Below are 19,854 nucleotides of genomic sequence, written 5' to 3'. Positions count from 1 at the left end.
TTATATTAAACATTTATCGTAATACTAGAATAAATAAATATAAAATATAAGAAAAATAAATTATAAATAAATATAGTATATAAGAAATAAAAATATTACATTAAATATATATTGTAATATTATCATTGATATAAAAACAATAAATTAGAATAAATAAATATATAAAATCAGAAAAGATAAACAGTAAGTAATATACAATATAAAAACTAAAGAGCTATTTGCAAAAATGACCTAACACTCAAAGTCAAACGTAAAACTAACCCATATTTTTTTTTTTTGGAATTTTTTTGCCCTATTCACTCCACAAGTTCATATTATTCACGAAAATCCATTAATTTTTTTTCTTCGGAAATGACATTTTTAATCTCTCAACTTCAAGTATTTACAAGATTACTATTGTCATCAATATACCAACCACCATGAACAACCAATTTGAAATTCTTAATGCACATCGAATCAATTTACATTCCTTGTTTCTCAATTCTTATGAATTAAAAACATTTGTCACTCCTTTAGTAGCATTTATATCGCCTTGGCGCGAGCGTCTGCAGTATGCAGTTCTCTTATGGGTTTCATTCCAGATGTTGGTGTTGTGTTTTTGTATCTCTCTTCTTGGTGGCAGGTAGAATAGAAACTCATTGTCATCTTTATCCCGATGAATATGGATGTGGCGGGTTTTAATTTCCCGCTTGTCCCTCGTTTGAATCAGTCTTTTTTTCTAATATTTCTTCCTATATGGAGTAAATTGGATGAATAAGTTTCGTTGGTATTGCAAGGATCTTCCTCCCATCGAATGCTCTTCTCTGCGTATGGTGCAGTGTGTGTTGTCCTACGGGTTACACTAGATGCGGTCTTTAAAGAAGCTTATGATGTTGTTGTGGTACGATTTCATATGGCTCCTTCTTGTGATTTGTGTCGCCATTCTATCCCTTATGTTGTTGTTTGTTTGGCTGGCAATAGTCTTTTTGTATCCTCTTTTGTTGGAGTGTAAACACATTTAAAATTAATGCAAGTTTAGTTTGATCAAAAAAAAAAAACATCTGTCACTTTCTTTCCATATTTATTCAAAAAAAACTCTAGATTTTATTTCTCAAATGTTTATGGTTCATATAGCCATTGAAGCTTAAAGATTCTTCGTGGCTTCCACTCATCGCAGAAAGTCAGAGTCATGTGCTTACGATACGTGTCCAGCTTCTCTCAAAACGCAGCAAGGTTGTGGTTAATATTTTGGGCTTTGTGTTTAAACAGATTTTGACCCCGAAAGCGACCAAGCGCGTATCGTCTTCCTCGGCATCACAACGAGTTTAGGGTTCATCCTCCTTTTCTCAGAGTCGACATCCCAGTCCTGATAGAGAGAGCCTACTATCTTCTCTATAGAAGGCGAAAAATTTAAGCTTCGTGTTGTTCTTCGATCTCTGACGATCTACACCAACAACAGAGTTTCAGGCTATTGAGTGAGACGAACCGTGAAGAATATCCTTCGATTGTGTCGTTTCTTAACTCTTCGACCCACTCCAAGCACACTTCATCCCGTAAACATCCTGCTCAGAAACTTCTATTTCGCTAGAATGGCTCTTCATCAAGTTGAGGTGCGACTTGTCAGGTTTTAGGAAACCAGTAACTTGAAACGATGTGGTGAGCTTAGAATTACCACTGGGTGTCACTGATCAATTCTTCAACGACCCTGAGCTTCCCATCCTGAGTCGACAATAGAATTGTATATGGTTATTGTAGTAGTTCTTATTGAAGTAAACAGTAGAATCATCACGCCTGTCTGATGAAGGTTATTTACTTTTTTTTTCTTATATTGCTTGGAACTTATGATCATGAGAGCTTATGTTTGTTGTTTGCTGCCATTCCTGTGATACAGTTAGTTGTTCTGAACTGATTTCTGGTTTAGTTCAACATCACTGCAAGATTGGCTGCTTTTCATGTATTGATAAAATGCTTCTCAATGAATCTCCAAATCTTACACATTCTTATATATATATATGAGATACAATGATGAATTTTTAGCGCCTTTAAAAAAGTTCAGTTTTTATGTTGTCAGTCTCGCCCTTCTGAACTTTTTCTTTGGCTCTGCTTTTACAATCGAGAAAATAGTAATTCAATAATGCAAATCTAAATCTGTAAGTAGACTACTATCTATCCATTGCTAGATTAGTAGTCAGAGGTAAAAAAATGTATTATGATTCCTTAAGAACTTTCTTTCTGATATTGCTGAAGGTTGTCATCCTTATTCATACTGTCATCACCATGACTGAGGTCCTGCATCCAGTTTATGTCACCATAAGGTTAGAATTAAGCTAGGTGTTTCTGGTCTGAGCTTCTGTCACTCTTTTTATGTTTAGTTGGTTAACTCCATGATCTTGAGAGCGGAAATTTGTGTCAAATGTTTATTTGTCTGAAGCCTTCAATCTTTGTTTTTTTTCTCAGCCAAGCTATTCTCCGTTCAGGAGACGCTACAGGCTGCTGTTTCTGTTGCGGCCAAGTGTAAGGGACCAGTTTATCGAAGGGAAAGCTTAAGACGCAGAGTGAGCTTGACTCAGTCATGGCAATCTAGGATGCTGAGGGTTGAGTCGGATAGACGAGAGGACTAAAAATCTTTATGTAATAAGAAAACCTTAACTAATAAAACTAGGGCTAAAAAATAGCAACTCTAATAATAATATTGCATTAAGAAAAAAAAAAAGCAAAAGAGGCAAAAGGGTTGAGTCGGATAGACGAGAGGACTCAGGCGCCTGGGAGAACGCTGAACTTCATGTTATAGGTACGGCAATAATAGCCGTTATCCTCTCCGCATGCAAAAGAGTAAGGCTGTGACATTGCAAGAGTAAATTTGAAGCTCTCTTTAGATCCATTCTCCTCCGATGAAGCAATCTTATTTCTACTTTCGAAGTTGCAGGTCCTGTAACTCCACAGATTTGTTTGCAAGTACACATCATGTCTTCGGTTTGTCATATTGTTGTACTCGAAAACTGCAAATAAATCAACAAGAATTTTAGCCAAAAAAACTTTGTATAAAATCATATAAAGACACAAGAAAATAGACAATATATACTTACCAAGAACATCGCCGACATGGAAAGTAGTCTTGGAAGCCCATTCTTCAAGATCCACCCCGTAGTTCCATCCACGTGATCCTCCCACTACGACCTCTCTTGGTGTTGCAAAGACCGGGTTCCTTGAATCGTTATCGTCTGAGCCTGACCTCGAATCGTTATGTTTTGATGAGCCTGGCTTCGTTTCATTATGGTTATGGTGCGATGAGCCTGGCATTGTAACATTATGGTTGTGGTTCGATGAGCCTGGCTTCGTAGCGTTATGGTTCGATGAGCCTGGCTTAGTAACGTTATGATTTGATGAGCCTTCAGGCTTCGTAACGTTATGGTTCGATGAGCCTGGCTTCGTAACGTTATGATTTGATGAGCCTTCAGGCTTCGTAACGTTATGGTTCGATGAGCCTTCAGGCTTCGTAACGTTATGGTTCGATGAGCCTGGCTTCGGATGGTTTGAGTCTGACCTCCATCTCCAGCCTGACTGTGTGTCCCACTTCCAACTCCAGTGCGAACCATCAGGGTTTGTACCCGAACCTGAGGCTGATCCGCCTGAGCCGTGGGATTCCCAACCCGAGCCTGAGCCTGAGCCTGAACCGGAGCTCCAACTCCAGCTCCATGCCTCTGAGCCTGATGAGAAGACGCATGCAAAGGCCACAAGGATTACCAGTAACTTCGTTTGTGAAAAAGACAGCGACATCTTTTCTCTTCTTTGTACGTGCTTTTGATTTTGAGCAATTTGTGATTTTGTAATTGGGATGCTTTCTTCGAGGGTTATAAGTGTATGTATTTATAAGAATACCGAGGTCGGCATCATTAAACCAATTCCTAATATATATTGGAGAAAACAAAATCCTTTTCCAACAAGGATCTCATGTTTCTTCAAACTTTTTTTTTCTTGTTTTTTCTTACGTGATATGCTATATGATACGTATATTTTAAGTAATTAAATGTAATAATATATATATATTGTTAAACGATAGAGATTTTAGATATAATTATTAAACTAGGTGATGTGCGGGCATGATCATTTTACTAGTAATTAGTAATATATGTATTATGATTTAAACATCATGATAACTTATTCTTTATATTCTTAATCATTTTAGTTCTCTTCAATTTTTATTTCGACTTACGTCTTTTTAAGAAAGCTATAAAACTATGAGACCATAAGATCATAATTACATATCAAATATTCCACATAATAAAGTAAAGTAAGAATGTGAACTTTTGGTCTCTCTTAATCTACTTTGTATTTTTGAACCATAAACATGAATTAACTTACCAAAAAACATTAAAAAACACAAAATCCAAATAAGAACAAAATAAATAAAAAGTAAATAAAAACTAAAGTTTGATGATAATTTTGAAGAATTATTAAAAAAAACGAATTGAGATAATGACAATATTTTATTGGTTTACTTGATCAATATATACATTGACTTATCTTAATATTTCATAAGTTTACTTTTAATAAAAGAAACAATAGATAATGATAGTTTTATTATTAAAGTTAATTTATGGTTAATTATATAATGATAAATCTAATTATTCATTAAAAATATATTTAATTTTAGCCGTTTTAGAAACTAAACCATTAAAAACATGATTACATAGAAAATTCTCTAAATTTAATATCAAAACATATTTTTCTTATAGATTAAAGAGTAATAAAACATACACGTGAAATAACTACTGAAGTAATTCATAATACCTAATGCATAATTCCATGTAACAAACCGATTTGCTCCAAGTATTTCAGACTCAAAGAAAGAAGAAAAACATAGAACTCCAACTATAAAAAACAAATATCAAAAATACATAAATATAGATGTCAAAAACTATAATCAAGACAACTCAGAATGAATGCAAAAATTGAAACTATAGAGTTTAAAACATCTTACATCATATGAAAATAAGAATTGGTCCTAATTTTTTAAAAATAATTATATTGTAGTTCCGGTTAGAAAGTTTGAAATAGTTATGGTATTTAAATTAATAAATTAATGATTTAAGCTCAAAACTAATAAAAATCTTGTGAAAGTTAAAATAATTATAATCATAATTCCAATTAGAATTTTCGAAATATTTATATTATTTAAATTAATAAATGAATTAGAAATTGAAATATTTATACTATTTAAATTAATAAATTGATGATTTAATCTAAAACTAATAAAAACATGACAAATAAACAAAATTATCTAAAATCATGGAGTATGTGACAAATCAGCAAAACCACTTCATAAATAATAGTATAGATTTCATATATTAAGTTATAACACAATTATATTGGTCAAAGACTAACTCCAAATATACACTACTCGAAATGCTCGACGTGATTGTAAATATTTATAATATGCATTTGGTGAAGTAACATATACATCTAAGTATAAGTCAAGGATCGGTTCCCCTCAAACGTGGAATGCACATGCAATGTTAAATTCGTTCAGATTTTATCTGGAAACAATAATTTGTTTTATTTGAATTATGATCAACATAATTATTAGGCGATATTTCTCTCGGCCGTTAAAACACTTTTTTCGTTTTTTCAGATCTGAGGCCCTCTCCAGTCCGGCTTTCCACACTGGTGCTGTGATAGGGTCTCATCCTTCTTGTCTTTTTAAGTTGATTTTTTTTGTGTTTGGTGTTTGTTTCTTTGTGTTGTCGTTTTGGTGTGACTTTCCGGTGAAGGATTATGCCTTGTATCAAGTGATGTTGGGATTCAACATTAGTAAGTGCGCCCTCTATTTTAGAGGTGTTGTTTTGTGACTATGGCGGTGTGAGGCTTTGTTATTTTGTGTGGTTGTGTGATTTCTTGCTTGGTGTATGGAATCTTGTCTCCTCCCCTAAAGAAAATGAGTTCCTGGAATAAAGACTCAAATCTCAGGATTTAAAAGAGAAGCTTGCATCGGTCTCCACCTACGTCCATATTTTCAGATCGCTTATTGTACTTTGCATTTCAAATTTATTCAATGGTAGCTTAACAAAAGGCAATTGGAACAAACTTGATAAAGGCAATTGAAAGACTTATCTACACTATGAAATTTTTTGTATTGATTTTGTTAAATATATTAGAAGTCCGGCTGCTACTGCTGGAACGAGAACATCTAATTTATCTTATTTCAAAATAAAACCGGTTTAGTATTGCTAATGTGTCAGCACTAATGTTTATCCTTGCTAGTTTCCGATGCAGAAAGACGATTAGTATCTCATTTTATCTTGTGGTATTATTTCTTTGATGATGTAATGGATTGCAAATCATTATCAACAAAACAAAGCGTTTTAAAAAAATATCAACGTATATTATAAATATGGAAAGAAAATAGGAAAATCAAACCGATAGTGACAAAAGAGAACATTTTCCCAAAATGTAGAAAAACATCATCAAAGAATAGAGGGTTTTAGTTTCTCCTTGTAGAATTCTGGTAGTTATTTAGTGATATTCCCTTGCAGTTTTCTGCCGGTTGCTTACTAGCGGTATGCCAAGCTTCACACTCAGAAATTGTATTCTTAGGATATATCCAGCTAAAACTGATTTTAACACTTGAATAAGTATTCATTTTGTGCCTTCTATATGAATCAAATTATCAAAAGATATAAGACCTTTAGATGACTTTCTACTCTGATCACAATGTTGTCAGTATGAAGCTTATGGGAGGTGTTTAATATAACAAATTTACTGATTCCTTCCCTTCTCCCTTTCCATACTATAGAAAATGGTTGTCACATCTCATCTGATCGCTTTTTGATTTCGATTAGTTATCATCGCAATATAACCAGACAAAAGTTGCCATATAAAGCATCACATCTTATGGGGTTTTTTTACTTTCTAGGATACGGCCTTAAGTGCTCATATATTGAGATTTTTATGGTGTTTTCTTTAAATTATTATAAATAATGTTCTTTCTGCTTAATATCCTGATTTTTAGTACTATACTAACCAATTGTATATATTCGGCAATGGCTATATATTACATTTTAAAAAACCTGTAGATTAACCTTTTTGATTGTATTTCTTAACGTAAACTGAATGAATAATTTTACAATTGAATGAAAACAGGAACGTGAATGTATGTGTTAGCCTGTTTGACGGTTTAGCTTTCGCATTTGCTGAGATGATTACAAGCTACGGGAGTGAACCAAAAGTTGTCTTGATCACTAGCATCAACCCCAAGGTTGTTGGAGGTGAGTAATATTGCATGTTTGGAAAAGAAAAAAAAATGAACAAAAAAAGTTGTAAATGATGTAGCTTGGCTTTAACTTTGAAAATAAAACTACATCATTTGGTTAAGATTAGTCATTTAAAATAAATAAAGCTTAAGTATAAAGTTGAATCCCAACCGATCATCACATATATTTCAAAATGTCTTGAAATTAATCTTATATTGTTGAGTTTTTTAATCAAGAAATGTGATATTTTAATGATACTACCAGGTGGAAAGTCATCTAGTTATTAACTCTTCAAAATCTTTATGTAATTAGAAAACCTTAACTAATAAAAAAATAGCAACTCTAATAATAATAATGCATTAATAAAAAAAGAGAGGCAAAAGAGGCAAAAGGGTTGAGTCGGATAGACGAGAGGACTCAGGCGCCTGGGAGAACGCTGAACTTCATGTTATACGTACGGCAATAATAGCCGTTATCCTCTCCGCATGCAAAAGAGTAAGGCTGTGACATTGCAAGAGTAAATTTGAAACTCTCTTTAGATCCATTCTCCTCCGATGAAGCAATCTTATTTCTACTTTCGAAGTTGCAGGTCCTGTAACTCCACAGATTTGTTTGCAAGTACACGTCATGTCTTCGGTTTGTCATATTGTTGTACTCGAAAACTGCAAATAATCACCAAGAATTTTAGCCAAAAAAGACTATTTATAAAATCATCTAAGGACACCAGAAAATAGACAATATATACTTACCAAGAACATCGCCGACATGGAAAGTAGTCTTGGAAGCCCATTCTTCAAGATCCACCCCGTAGTTCCATCCACGTGATCCTCCCACTACGACCTCTCTTGGTGTTGCAAAGACCGGGTTCCTTGAATCGTTATCGTCTGAGCCTGACCTCGAATCGTTATGTTTTGATGAGCCTGGCTTCGTTTCATTATGGTTATGGTGCGATGAGCCTGGCATTGTAACATTATGGTTGTGGTCGATGAGCCTGGCTTCGTAGCGTTATGGTTCGATGAGCCTGGCTTAGTAACGTTATGATTTGATGAGCCTTCAGGCTTCGTAACGTTATGGTTCGATGAGCCTGGCTTCGTAACGTTATGATTTGATGAGCCTTCAGGCTTCGTAACGTTATGGTTCGATGAGCCTCAGGCTTCGTAACGTTATGGTTCGATGAGCCTGGCTTCGGATGGTTTGAGTCTGACCTCCATCTCCAGCCTGACTGTGTGTCCCACTTCCAACTCCAGTGCGAACCATCAGGGTTTGTACCCGAACCTGAGGCTGATCCGCCTGAGCCGTGGGATTCCAACCCGAGCCTGAGCCTGAGCCTGAACCGGAGCTCCAACTCCAGCTCCATGCCTCTGAGCCTGATGAGAAGACGCATGCAAAGGCCACAAGGATTACCAGTAACTTCGTTTGTGAAAAAGACAGCGACATCTTTTCTCTTCTTTGTACGTGCTTTTGATTTTGAGAAATTTGTGATTTTGTAATTGGGATGCTTTCTTCGAGGGTTATAAGTGTATGTATTTATAAGAATACCGAGGTCGGCATCATTAAACCAATTCCTAATATATATCGGAGAAAACAAAATCCTTTTCCAACAAGGATCTCATGTTTCTTCAAACTTTTTTTTCTTGTTTTTTCTTACGTGATATGCTATATGATACGTATATTTTAAGTAATTAAATGTAATAATATATATATTGTTAAACGATAGAGATTTTTGATATAATTATTAAACTAGGTGTTTTGCCCGCACATGCGGGCATGATCGTTTTACTAATAATTAGTAATATATGTATTATGATTTAAACATCATGATAACTTATTCTTTATATTCTTAATCATTTTAGTTCTCTTCAATTTTTATTTCGACTTACGTCTTTTTAAGAAAGCTATAAAACTATGAGACCATAAGATCATAATTACATATCAAATATTCCACATAATAAAGTAAAGTAAGAATGTGAACTTTTGGTCTCTCTTAATCTACTTTGTATTTTTGAACCATAAACATGAATTAACTTACCAAAAACCATTAAAACACACAAAATCCAAATAAAAACAAAATAAATAAAAAGTAAATAAAAACAGGAACGTATATCAACAAAACAAAGCGTTTCAAAAAAACATCAACGTATATTATAAATATGGAAAGAAAATAGGAACGTCAAACCGATAGTGAAAAAGAGAACATTTTCCCAAAATGTAGAAATGCATCATCAAAGAATAGAGGGTTTTAGTTTTTTCTTGTAGAATTCTGGTAGTTATTTAGTGATATTCCCTTGCAGTTTTCCGCCGGTTGCTTACTAGCAGTATGCCAAGTTTCACACTCAGAAATTGTATTCTTAGGATATATCCAGCTAAAACTGATTTAACACTGATATATTGGTATTTATGGTGTTTTCCTTATATTATTATTAACAATGTTCTTTCTGCTTAATATCTGATTTTAGTACTATACTAACCAATTTTTGTATATATTCGGCAATGGCTATATCTTAGGTTAAAAAAAAACTTGTAGATTAACGTTTTTGACTGTATTTCTTAACGTAAACTTAATGAATAATCTTACCATTGAATGAAAACAGGAACGTGAATGTATGTGTTAGTCTGTTCGACGGTTTAGGTTTTTCATTTGCTGAGAAGATGACAAGCTACGGGGGTGAACCAAAAGTTGTCTTGATCACTAGCATCAACCCCAAGGTTGTTTGGAGGTGAGTTATATTGAATTGACTTTACTCTACTGCCATCATTCAAAAATATTATGTAAATGAAAATATGATTGTACTTATAAAAATAGTAGTAATTCTCTAAAAATATTTATTTTTAGTCATAGCAATAAAAAAAAAAGTTTAAGGGAATATTTTTTTAACATGCTTTTATTGTAGATCAATGTTATTTATATCTCTGAATATAGATGAAAATGGCAATCACTATTTCATAAAATAAATAGAAGTGGATTGGAATATTCATTTGTCTATTATACTATTTAGAATAAAAAAATTAACAGTTAGTTGAAAATGTTGTAACATGCTGCTGTGATGGCTTTATTTATCAGATTAATCCAAAAATGTTGTTTTTAGTGTAATATTAATTTATAGCAAGGCAAAGAGAAATATTAACTCAATCTATTCTTTTAAATGCTCTGGCTTGCAAAGTGTCTATTTTGTTCTCTGAGAAACGATCTAGCATTTGAATTAGATTTCGGATTTCCTCTACACAGGTCGATTATTCCTCAATGGAACTTCTGGGACCCATAACTACTTTGACTCTGAGACAGATGCAGGCAAAGAACGTTAGACCATGTTTATCGCAAGTCCTTAATGGGATCCTTAGCCAAAAGAAATGAATTAATTAAATCAAAATAAAAGGAAAAGGAGATTATCGATCCTTAATGTGGGATTTTTGTGATCGGTAATAAGGGGGGTTTTAGAGGCACGTGTCAGCACAAGAGGCAAAAGTATTTTTTTTTTCTATTTTCTTTTCTGTTTTCCTTTTTTTCTCTCCTCTCACTTCATTCTCTCATCTCTCTTCGTTTTCTCCGTTAACGAAAAAGAAGTGGTCCGACGATAGATCGAAACCCACGACCGTGACTCCACTATCGATCCTCCGTCGTGGTTCTCGTCATTTCATCTTCTCCGTCGCCGATCGAAACAACCACCGATCGAAACCACCACCAATCAAAACCCACAACCGATCAAAACGCAACAGCAATGACGACGGCTATCGCGATCCAGACGGCGTCTCCTCCATATGGTCTCGTCATCTCCGGTAGTAGAAGGATCGAAACCCACCACCGATCGAACGTCTTCTCTTGTTTCGTCCTCCGTCTTCTCTTGTCTTCACCGCCAGAAGAAGGATCAAAATCCACCAAGGATGAAGACTGTGTCGGTCCTTACGGCGTCTCCGCTGTCTTCTCTCAGTCCTGACGAAGTCTCCTCCGTCGCTTCACGTCTTCTCCGGCAGAAGAACCCACCACGGACGACGAGTGTCTCGGTAGTCATCAAAGCGGCGATGCCGTCTTCTGTTTTGGCTCAGTAATGGTAAATGTTTATAACTTTGGCTCAGTAATTTTGGTATTAAGTTAGTTCAGATTAAAACTGGTAACATTGGAGACTAGTTAGTTTAGATTGAGATTGAAACTGGTAAATATTGAGACTAGTTCGTTTAGATTGAGATTTCAATTAGCTAGTTCTTAATCTAGCAAACTAGTAAATGATTGGAAGTTCGGCTTTGTATTATTGTATATTGTTCTCTATAGATAAACTTCTTATTTGCTTTGGTTTGTGTTGATGAATCATGTGAGGAGGCAAAGATCTGAGTGAGGAGCCAAAGACAGCTTATTTCTTGGAGGTGAAGGGTGTGAAGCACTACTTGAGACTCTCGGTTAGGTAAGTGTCCAAAACTTCATAGAATTTTTTTGCTTTTTTGTGAATTGGTTTCGTCTGGTTAGATAGTATTGCTCATAGTTGTGAATTAGTTTTGTCTGGTTAGATATAATTGGCTTCATAGTAGACTGGTTAATAAATGCTGGTTAGATTTAGGTTATGGTTGTGATGAATGCTTGCGGTTAATGGTTGTATTCAATGCTAGTGTAAGATAGTATTGACACCATGTGTGCTATCTAATTAATTTGTTAGATACTTGTCTAATCACTTCAACTCAAATAAACTCAAAGAGTAAAGCTAATTAAAAGCCACCTAACACAAACTTCCTCTCCTCTCTCGTATTAAAACAGCACCTTTCTCTCTTTCTTTTCATCTGCGAACACATTTCTTCTTCTTCCTCTCTTCTCTCATATTTGGATATGGATTCTACCAATTTTGTTGAGCTGTTGAACAGTCAACAAGATACTTGCTTTCCTGAAACCTTTCCTAATGCACGTTTTTCACATGGGGGTGAACACGGTTCATCTCAACTCCCTACTGAAACCTCTACCTTCTGTGAAGAGTCACCAACAAAGCGGAGAGGAAGAAAGAAATGGACAGTGTCAGATGATCTAGTCCTCATTAGCGCCTGGCTAAGCACGAGTAAAGACCCTTTGGTGGGCAATGAACAGAAAGCAGGAGCTTTCTGGCAACGCATTGCAGAGTACTACGCAGCAAGTCCAAAGGTGGAAAGGGGTGAGAAGATAGAGCCCATTCAGTGTAAGCAAAGGTGGCAGAAGATTAATGATCTTGTCTGTAAGTTCTCTGGATGCTATGCAGTTGCAACAAGACAGAAAACAAGTGGTCAGAGTGAGGCCGATATTGTGAAAATGGCACACACCATCTTTGCCAACGACCATAAAACAAAATTTAACCTCCACCATGCTTGGGAGGAGTTGAGGTACGACCAGAAATGGTGTGAAGCTGCAACGCACAAGACTACTGGAAGCGGTAAGAAGAGAAAGTGTGATGGAGCACAATCAGATGGAGCAACTTCCCCTCTCTGTGATCAAGCAACACAACGACCTCCTGGTGTTAAGGCGGCGAAAGCAGCAAGCGGTAAGAGAAGTATAGGAGATCACCAGGAAGGGAAAGGAACAGCTAAGTTTGAAACCTTGTGTTCTATTAAAGATAGAGATTTGATCGTTCAAGAGAGACTTTCGAAGCAACGTTTGCTTGAAAGTCTCATCTCCAAAAAAGACCCACTGTCTGAAGCTGAAGAAGCTCTAAAGCAGAAGCTAATAAATCGAGTCTTTGAAGATGTTTAATTCCTCTTTGTTTCAAGTTGTTGTTATGTTATTCCTCTAGTTTTCTTGTTATGTATCATGTTTCTCTCTGTATGTTTCAAGTTGTTGTGATATGTTGTGTTTTAAAATCTCTGTTCTTCTATAAAATTGTTGTTGTGTTATAAAATTTCTCTTATGTTTCATGTTTCTGGTGTGATCTTTCATCTGCTGTGTCATTTTATTTGTGTGCAGAGAGACAAAGATGATGACAAGAGGTCACAAGATACATACTTACGTCACAAGACAAAGATGATCACGGGTGAGGTCGCAAGCTGGTATGTGTCACGGGTGTTGTACTTATATTTGTATGTATGTGTCACAAGTGGTCACAAGGTTGTATGTCTTTTACTAATGTTTGTATTTATGTGACACGAGAACAAGTCACGAGATGTTGTAATCTATACTAGTCATTTGCTCTATATAAAGATCTCATTCACCATCCATTGTAATCACCAAAACTTCTTCTCACCTTTTCACCAAACTCTCTTCTTCAGAGCTTGTAAATCACCAAACGCTATCCTTCTTTTTTTTTAATCACAACTCCTACGAATTACCAAACACTCACCTTTCTCATCTCATCTTCTCATAGCTATTCTCAGGAAACGCTATTCTTCTTTTTTTTTTAATCAACTATATTTATTCAATGGCTTCTTCTTCTCATAATACTTTCGAACAAGATGATGAAAGTTTTGATCAATATTTTAATCAATATATTGATGACTATTTTGATCAAACACTCGAGAATTTAGCCAATAATAATGGTGATCAAGAAGTGGAAAGAAGAACAAGAAAAAAACGAGTTCATATAGAAAGAAACCGGGAAGAAGGCGATAAACGTTTATGGAATGATTATTTCAGTGAAAATCCAACATATCCTGAAAATCTATTCCGACGACGATTTAGAATGAACAAGCATTGTTCCTGCGTATTGTTGATCGACTCTCTAATGAAGTTGAATACTTTCGAGAAAAGAAAGATGCTCTCGGAAGGCGTAGTCTCTCTGCACTTCAAAAGTGTACAGCAGCCATTCGTGTCTTGGCGTATGGTTCTGCGACTGACGCTGTTGACGAATACCTCCGACTCGGTTCAACTACTGCTCGGTTATGTGTGGAACATTTTGTCGAAGGAATAATAAATCTATTCGGCGCTGAGTACCTACGAAGACCAACACCGGCTGATCTTCAACGTCTACTTTATATTGGTGAGCAACGTGGATTTCCGGGGATGGTAGGAAGCATCGATTGTATGCATTGGGAGTGGAAGAATTGTCCCACCGCTTGGAAAGGGCAATATTCACGTGGTTCGGCTAAACCCACAATCGTATTAGAGGCGGTTGCTTCGTACGATCTATGGATATGGCATGCGTTTTTTGGACCTCCAGGTACTTTAAACGATATCAATGTTCTTGATCGCTCACCAGTTTTTGATGACATAATAAACGGTCAAGCTCCGCAAGTTACTTTCTCTGTCAATGGAAACGAGTATCGTTTGGCTTACTATCTCACCGATGGTATTTATCCGAAATGGGCAACTTTTGTCCAATCTATTTCACTACCACAAGGTCCGAAAGCGGCTTTATTTGCTCAACATCAAGAAGGTGTCCGAACAGATGTTGAGCGTGCTTTTGGAGTCTTGCAAGCTCGATTTGGGATTATTAAAAATCCAGCACGTATTTGGGATAAAGCCAAAATCGGGAAGATTATGAGAGCATGTATCATACTCCATAATATGATAGTTGAAGATGAACGAAATGGATACCGTCATTTTGATGTTTCAGAGTTCGAACAAGGAGAAGACAACGGAGGTTCACATGTGGATCTCACGTATTCTACGGACACGCCTTCAAATATCGCCAATATGATGGGTGTTCGAACTACTATTCGTGATAAACAAAGACATCGACAACTGAAGGCTGATTTGGTTGAACATATATGGCGTAAATTTGGACATAATGAAGACAACAACTGAGTTTAGATGTTTCTTTCTAAATTTTCTCGTTTATTTTAGTAATCTTTGTTTTTATGTTTTTATTTAAAATCCTATCTTGAAAATGTTTCTTTAATTATGTTTCATTTAATAAATAAAATTGTCTTAAATTTTTTTTTTTTCTTAAGAACCCTTAATTAAGAAACTACCAATGGAGGCACAAAATCAAACAATTTCTTAGTAGAGTTCTTAAGTCCACTAATGTACACTTATATAGTTAAATAATCATTAAGAAATCCATTAAGGATCCAAGGGATAAACATGCTCTTATACACAGTAAGTAACTCTCCTATGAATATTATAGATACTTTTCGATTTAGTTTTTTCCTCACCCAACATAACCATCTGTTAAGGTTGTTTGGAGATGGCTCAAATCAAACATCCTCTTCATCAAAGCTGATTCATGCTCAGAAGATAGAACCCTCACTGTCTCTGAGCTTAACCAATATGTCCTCTCAGCTGACCCTCAGGTAATAGAACGAAATATATTCAATCAATCTGCCAAAAGTCACACTTTATTGTTTAACTCAACTTGCTGATTGTAGGTGATCGAGTTTCTCTGTACTGCCAAAGTAACTGGTATCCAGTCTGAAAAAGGATGGTGTTATATTGGCTGCGCTAGCTGTGCTAAGAAGCTCGTGAAAGAAGTCTCATCCTTCACATGCCTCTCTTGTGATAACAATTGTCACTAGCTATACCTATTTTAAACAATGTCTAGGATGCTGATTGCAGGAAACAGGTTGGGATATGAGTTCCGCCCATGAAAAGACGACAACAACATCTTCATAGGAACCTATTAAAGCAATTCTCATTTGATGGGTGCTTATATGAGTGAAGACTATCTACTTCTATCATTTCTGTTTTATTTCTTAAATTTCTGATATAGTTTTAATAAAAATCTCTCTTTCTTACTTTCAATTTCTCTACCCGTTTCAATTATGAAAAACACTTGCAAGTTTTTACATTTTATGTTTCATAAAACATATAAAAACAACAAGAGAGACTTCCAAAATCCTAAAACATTTTACCCGAAAACTACATCCAGTGCAGGAAAAATATACAAAAAAGAAGGCCCATACTAGTGGTATAATTGAAATGTGGTACCAAAGAAAGTGTAGAAGTAAAATTTTTCCAAAAATATTTATTATAAATTTAAACACAACCTAAATCAAAAAAACAAAAACACTAAAATTATATATTCATTACAATCTACACAAAAAAATACCAAATAAACCAAAATATCTTCTATAAGCTTTTTAGTGTACAAATAAAAACACAAATACACAAATCAAATATAAAAATAAACATTTAAATTACCAAATATAAGCGCCAATTACGTATATGTAATATAAGTTTCAAGCTTTCAACATTTGAAGGGATCAAGCAATACTTTGTCCACGGCTTAAATACTTTATCAATTTCCTTCGTCCGCCTGGCTCACAGCTTAGATGACTTGACAACCAAGCAAACGTCACTTGCGAATGACAAATATTACCAATAAATTCCCTGCCTAACCATTTTTGAACAGATACAATAGTAAGTCCCTTACAGATGCAAATGATCAATCCATGGATTATATATGCTAACTATCAAAGACTATAACAAAAATGCAACAGCAAGACTAGACGTCGATCTGATCATCCCCGATCTAGACGTCGATCTGATCATCTAGTTATTAACTCTTCAAAATCTTTATGAAATAAGAAAACCTTAACTAATAAAAAAATAGCAACTCTAATAATAATATTGCATTAAGAAAAATAGAGAGGCAAAAGAGGCAAAAGGGTTGAGTTGGATAGACGAGAGGACTCAGGCGCCTGGGAGAACGCTAAACTTCATGTTATAGGTACGGCAATAATAGCCGTTATCCTCTCCGCATGCAAAAGAGTAAGGCTGTGACATTGCAAGAGTAAATTTGAAGCTCTCTTTAGATCCATTCTCCTCCGATGAAGCAATCTTATTTCTACTTTCGAAGTTGCAGGTCCTGTAACTCCACAGATTTGTTTGCAAGTACACGTCATGTCTTCGGTTTGTCATATTGTTGTACTCGAAAACTGCAAATAATCAACAAGAATTTTAGCCAAAAAAACTATTTATAAAATCATCTAAAGATACAAGAAAATAGACAATATATACTTACCAAGAACATCGCCGACATGGAAAGTAGTCTTGGAAGCCCATTCTTCAAGATCCACCCCGTAGTTCCATCCACGTGATCCTCCCACTACGACCTCTCTTGGTGTTGCAAAGACCGGGTTCCTTGAATCGTTATCGTCTGAGCCTGACCTCGAATCGTTATGTTTTGATGAGCCTGGCTTCGTTTCATTATGGTTATGGTGCGATGAGCCCGGCTTCGTAACGTTATGGTTCGATGAGCCTGGCTTAGTAACGTTATGATTTGATGAGCCTTCAGGCTTCGTAACGTTATGGTTCGATGAGCCTGGCTTCGTAACGTTATGATTTGATGAGCCTTCAGGCTTCGTAACGTTATGGTTCGATGAGCCTGGCTTCGTACGGTTTGAGTCTGACCTCCATCTCCAGCCTGACCGTGTGTCCCACTTCCAACTCCAGTGCGAACCATCAGGGTTTGTACCCGAACCTGAGGCTGATCCGCCTGAGCCGTGGGATTCCCAACCCGAGCCTGAGCCTGAACCGGAGCTCCAGCTCCAGCTCCATGCCTCTGAGCCTGATGAGAAGACGCATGCAAAGGCCACAAGGATTACCAGTAACTTCGTTTGTGAAAAAGACAGCGACATCTTTTCTCTTCTTCGTACGTGCTTTTGATTTTGAACAATTTGTGATTTTGTAATTGGGATGCTTTCTTCGAGGGTTATAAGTGTATGTATTTATAAGAATACCGAGGTCGGCATCATTAAACCAATTCCTAATATATATTGGAGAAAACAAAATCCTTTTCCAACAAGGATCTCATGTTTCTTCAAACTTTTTTTTTCTTGTTTTTTTCTTTCGTGATATGCCATAATGATACGTATATTTTAAGTAATTAAATTTCATAATATATATATTGTTAAACGATCGAGATTTTAGATATAATTATCAAATTTTCTTATATTAAGTTGTAACACAATTATATTGGTGAAAGACTAACTCCAAATATACAATACTCGAAATGCTCGACGTGATTGTAAATACTAGGTAATTACCCGCGCTACGCCGCCGAAGTTTTTTAAATTTTCTATATATTTAATGTCTTTAAAAATATTTTATTTTAAATAAAGATATCAATATAATTTAAAGTTTTTTTATTCTGATATTTACAATCTAAACATATATTGTATATTTCTACATTTCTGAAATTTGGTGTGATTTAGTAGCATGATAAATATTATTGTATATTAATTATTTATTTTTGACATTAATATTTTTTAAATTTTGGTATCTCTTAAAATGGTTGTGATTTTTTTTTGAAAGCATGTTCAAAAACATTTTCTAGAAGAATTTTTTTTTCTTTTTTTATATCTAGCTAAAATCATTCTCTAATTTTATTATTAAGTAACAGAGAAGAAGATTCCTTTTTGTTTGGTTAGTTTTAAAGAATTCAAATGTGCATATTTTTAAAGAAGAATTCATGCCTTTTTGCATTGGAGATTATTCAAGATCCCTTTGTAAATGAAATTTCTTAATCATTGACCTTGTTTCTCTGCTTGTTTTTTAGATGACCCGAGCATTATATTTATTATCCTCAAATCTCATTCTATAATTTTCTTATAAAACAATACACACACATCTTTCATCAAACTACACATGTCACACTGTTCATTACGAAATTTGTCACTACTCATCCCAAGCTTAAAAGACAACCCATCAATTTTCTTACCTTCGTCAACTTGCAGACCCTTAGAACCAACTGGAACTATATATGAGATTTTAATTCTGGTTTCTCAATAAATTCCATGACACCAATCACTATGTCATTAATCTCATTTCTCAGGTTCTAAGCGTTGTGATTCATATTTAAGAAACAATACACTACTATGTATAACGTATAAATGTGAAGGATATTTTTAACGCAGAAACAAGATTAAAAAGAATCCATAACGAATAAAATAAAAGTAAAAAGGAATCATAGATTTGCTTGTGTTAATCATTCTCAGAGGAGATCCGACGGCATTCCAAGAGTATTGGATGAGTATGACGATGAAGGAGAGGTGTGTTGTGGTGATACCAGGATGGGACCTGATGAGCTACTTTAGCGATCAGACGAACGTGTGTTGGTTCCTGCGGCAAGATCTTGCTGAGGCGATCAAAGCGTTTCACCGTGAGATCGGCAACGCAGCGACTGAAGAACGCTACATCGTGGTGGGTAATGGCTCTTCACAGCTTTGTCAAGCCGCTTTGTTCGCACTTTCTTCTCTCTCTGAGGACAAGCCTCTCAGCATTATCGCCGCGGTTCCTTACTACTCCGTACGCCCTCACTCACTGAATAGATTTAAAACAACATTATAATAACAACATAAAATATTCATGAAATGGCACTTAGGCTGTAGAGATGATAAAAACATAAATGTTCTAGTTGTTGCATCATCACTTGTTAGTACTATGGTTGTAGCATAGTAGATCACACAATTTAATTTGGAAATCGAAATCCATAACCTAATTATATCCTAGCTACAAAACATGTTATGATGGTCTGCAAATACATGTTTCATGAGCACGCAACACATGACACATCCCAAAGATAAAAACATAAATTGAACTTTAATATTAATAATGCTCACGTCTCACACTCCTATCCTTTAAATTTCGTTTAATATCTATGTTATACGTTTTGTTACAGACATACGAGGATGAGGCATCGTATGTTCAGTTGCAGCTGTACAAGTGGGAAGGAGACGCAAGAACGTTCAACAAACCCGGACCATACATCGAGATGGTGACATCATCGAACAATCCTGATGGGAC

The 19,854-nt window shown here is 35.3% G+C and overlaps 2 protein-coding genes, 1 long non-coding RNA gene and 1 pseudogene across 3 annotated transcripts; 2 read left to right on the top strand and 2 right to left on the bottom strand.

Annotated features, from left to right (window-relative positions):
- The first annotated feature begins 21 nt into the window (after window positions 1-21).
- Window positions 22-4,427, top strand: LOC103841320. Its single transcript, XR_004451270.1, has 2 exons — window positions 22-1,783; window positions 1,871-4,427. It is a non-coding gene; the product is annotated as an uncharacterized LOC103841320 (long non-coding RNA).
- Window positions 4,428-7,646: 3,219 nt separating this feature from the next.
- LOC117127830 (mavicyanin-like) lies at window positions 7,647-8,192 on the bottom strand. The gene is made up of 2 exons (XM_033278510.1): window positions 7,979-8,192; window positions 7,647-7,891 (listed from the first exon to the last, which is right to left on the bottom strand). The coding sequence occupies exons 1-2, from the start codon at window positions 8,190-8,192 to the stop codon at window positions 7,647-7,649; spliced, it is 459 nt and encodes a 152-aa protein (XP_033134401.1).
- Window positions 8,193-13,526: 5,334 nt separating this feature from the next.
- LOC103844456 lies at window positions 13,527-16,027 on the top strand (annotated as a pseudogene).
- On the bottom strand, window positions 14,970-19,504 carry LOC117128100 (variant surface antigen E-like). Its single transcript, XM_033279758.1, has 3 exons — window positions 19,491-19,504; window positions 17,072-18,886; window positions 14,970-16,985 (listed from the first exon to the last, which is right to left on the bottom strand). Exons 2-3 carry the CDS (start codon window positions 17,685-17,687, stop codon window positions 16,741-16,743), a joined length of 861 nt encoding a protein of 286 aa, XP_033135649.1. The 5' UTR covers window positions 17,688-18,886; window positions 19,491-19,504; the 3' UTR covers window positions 14,970-16,740.
- Between the last annotated feature and the right edge of the window lie 350 nt (window positions 19,505-19,854).

The sequence above is a fragment of the Brassica rapa genome, chromosome A09, assembly GCF_000309985.2.
Source record: "Brassica rapa cultivar Chiifu-401-42 chromosome A09, CAAS_Brap_v3.01, whole genome shotgun sequence".
Lineage (NCBI taxonomy): Eukaryota > Viridiplantae > Streptophyta > Magnoliopsida > Brassicales > Brassicaceae > Brassica > Brassica rapa.
This window is presented reverse-complemented; position numbering and strand designations above follow the sequence as displayed.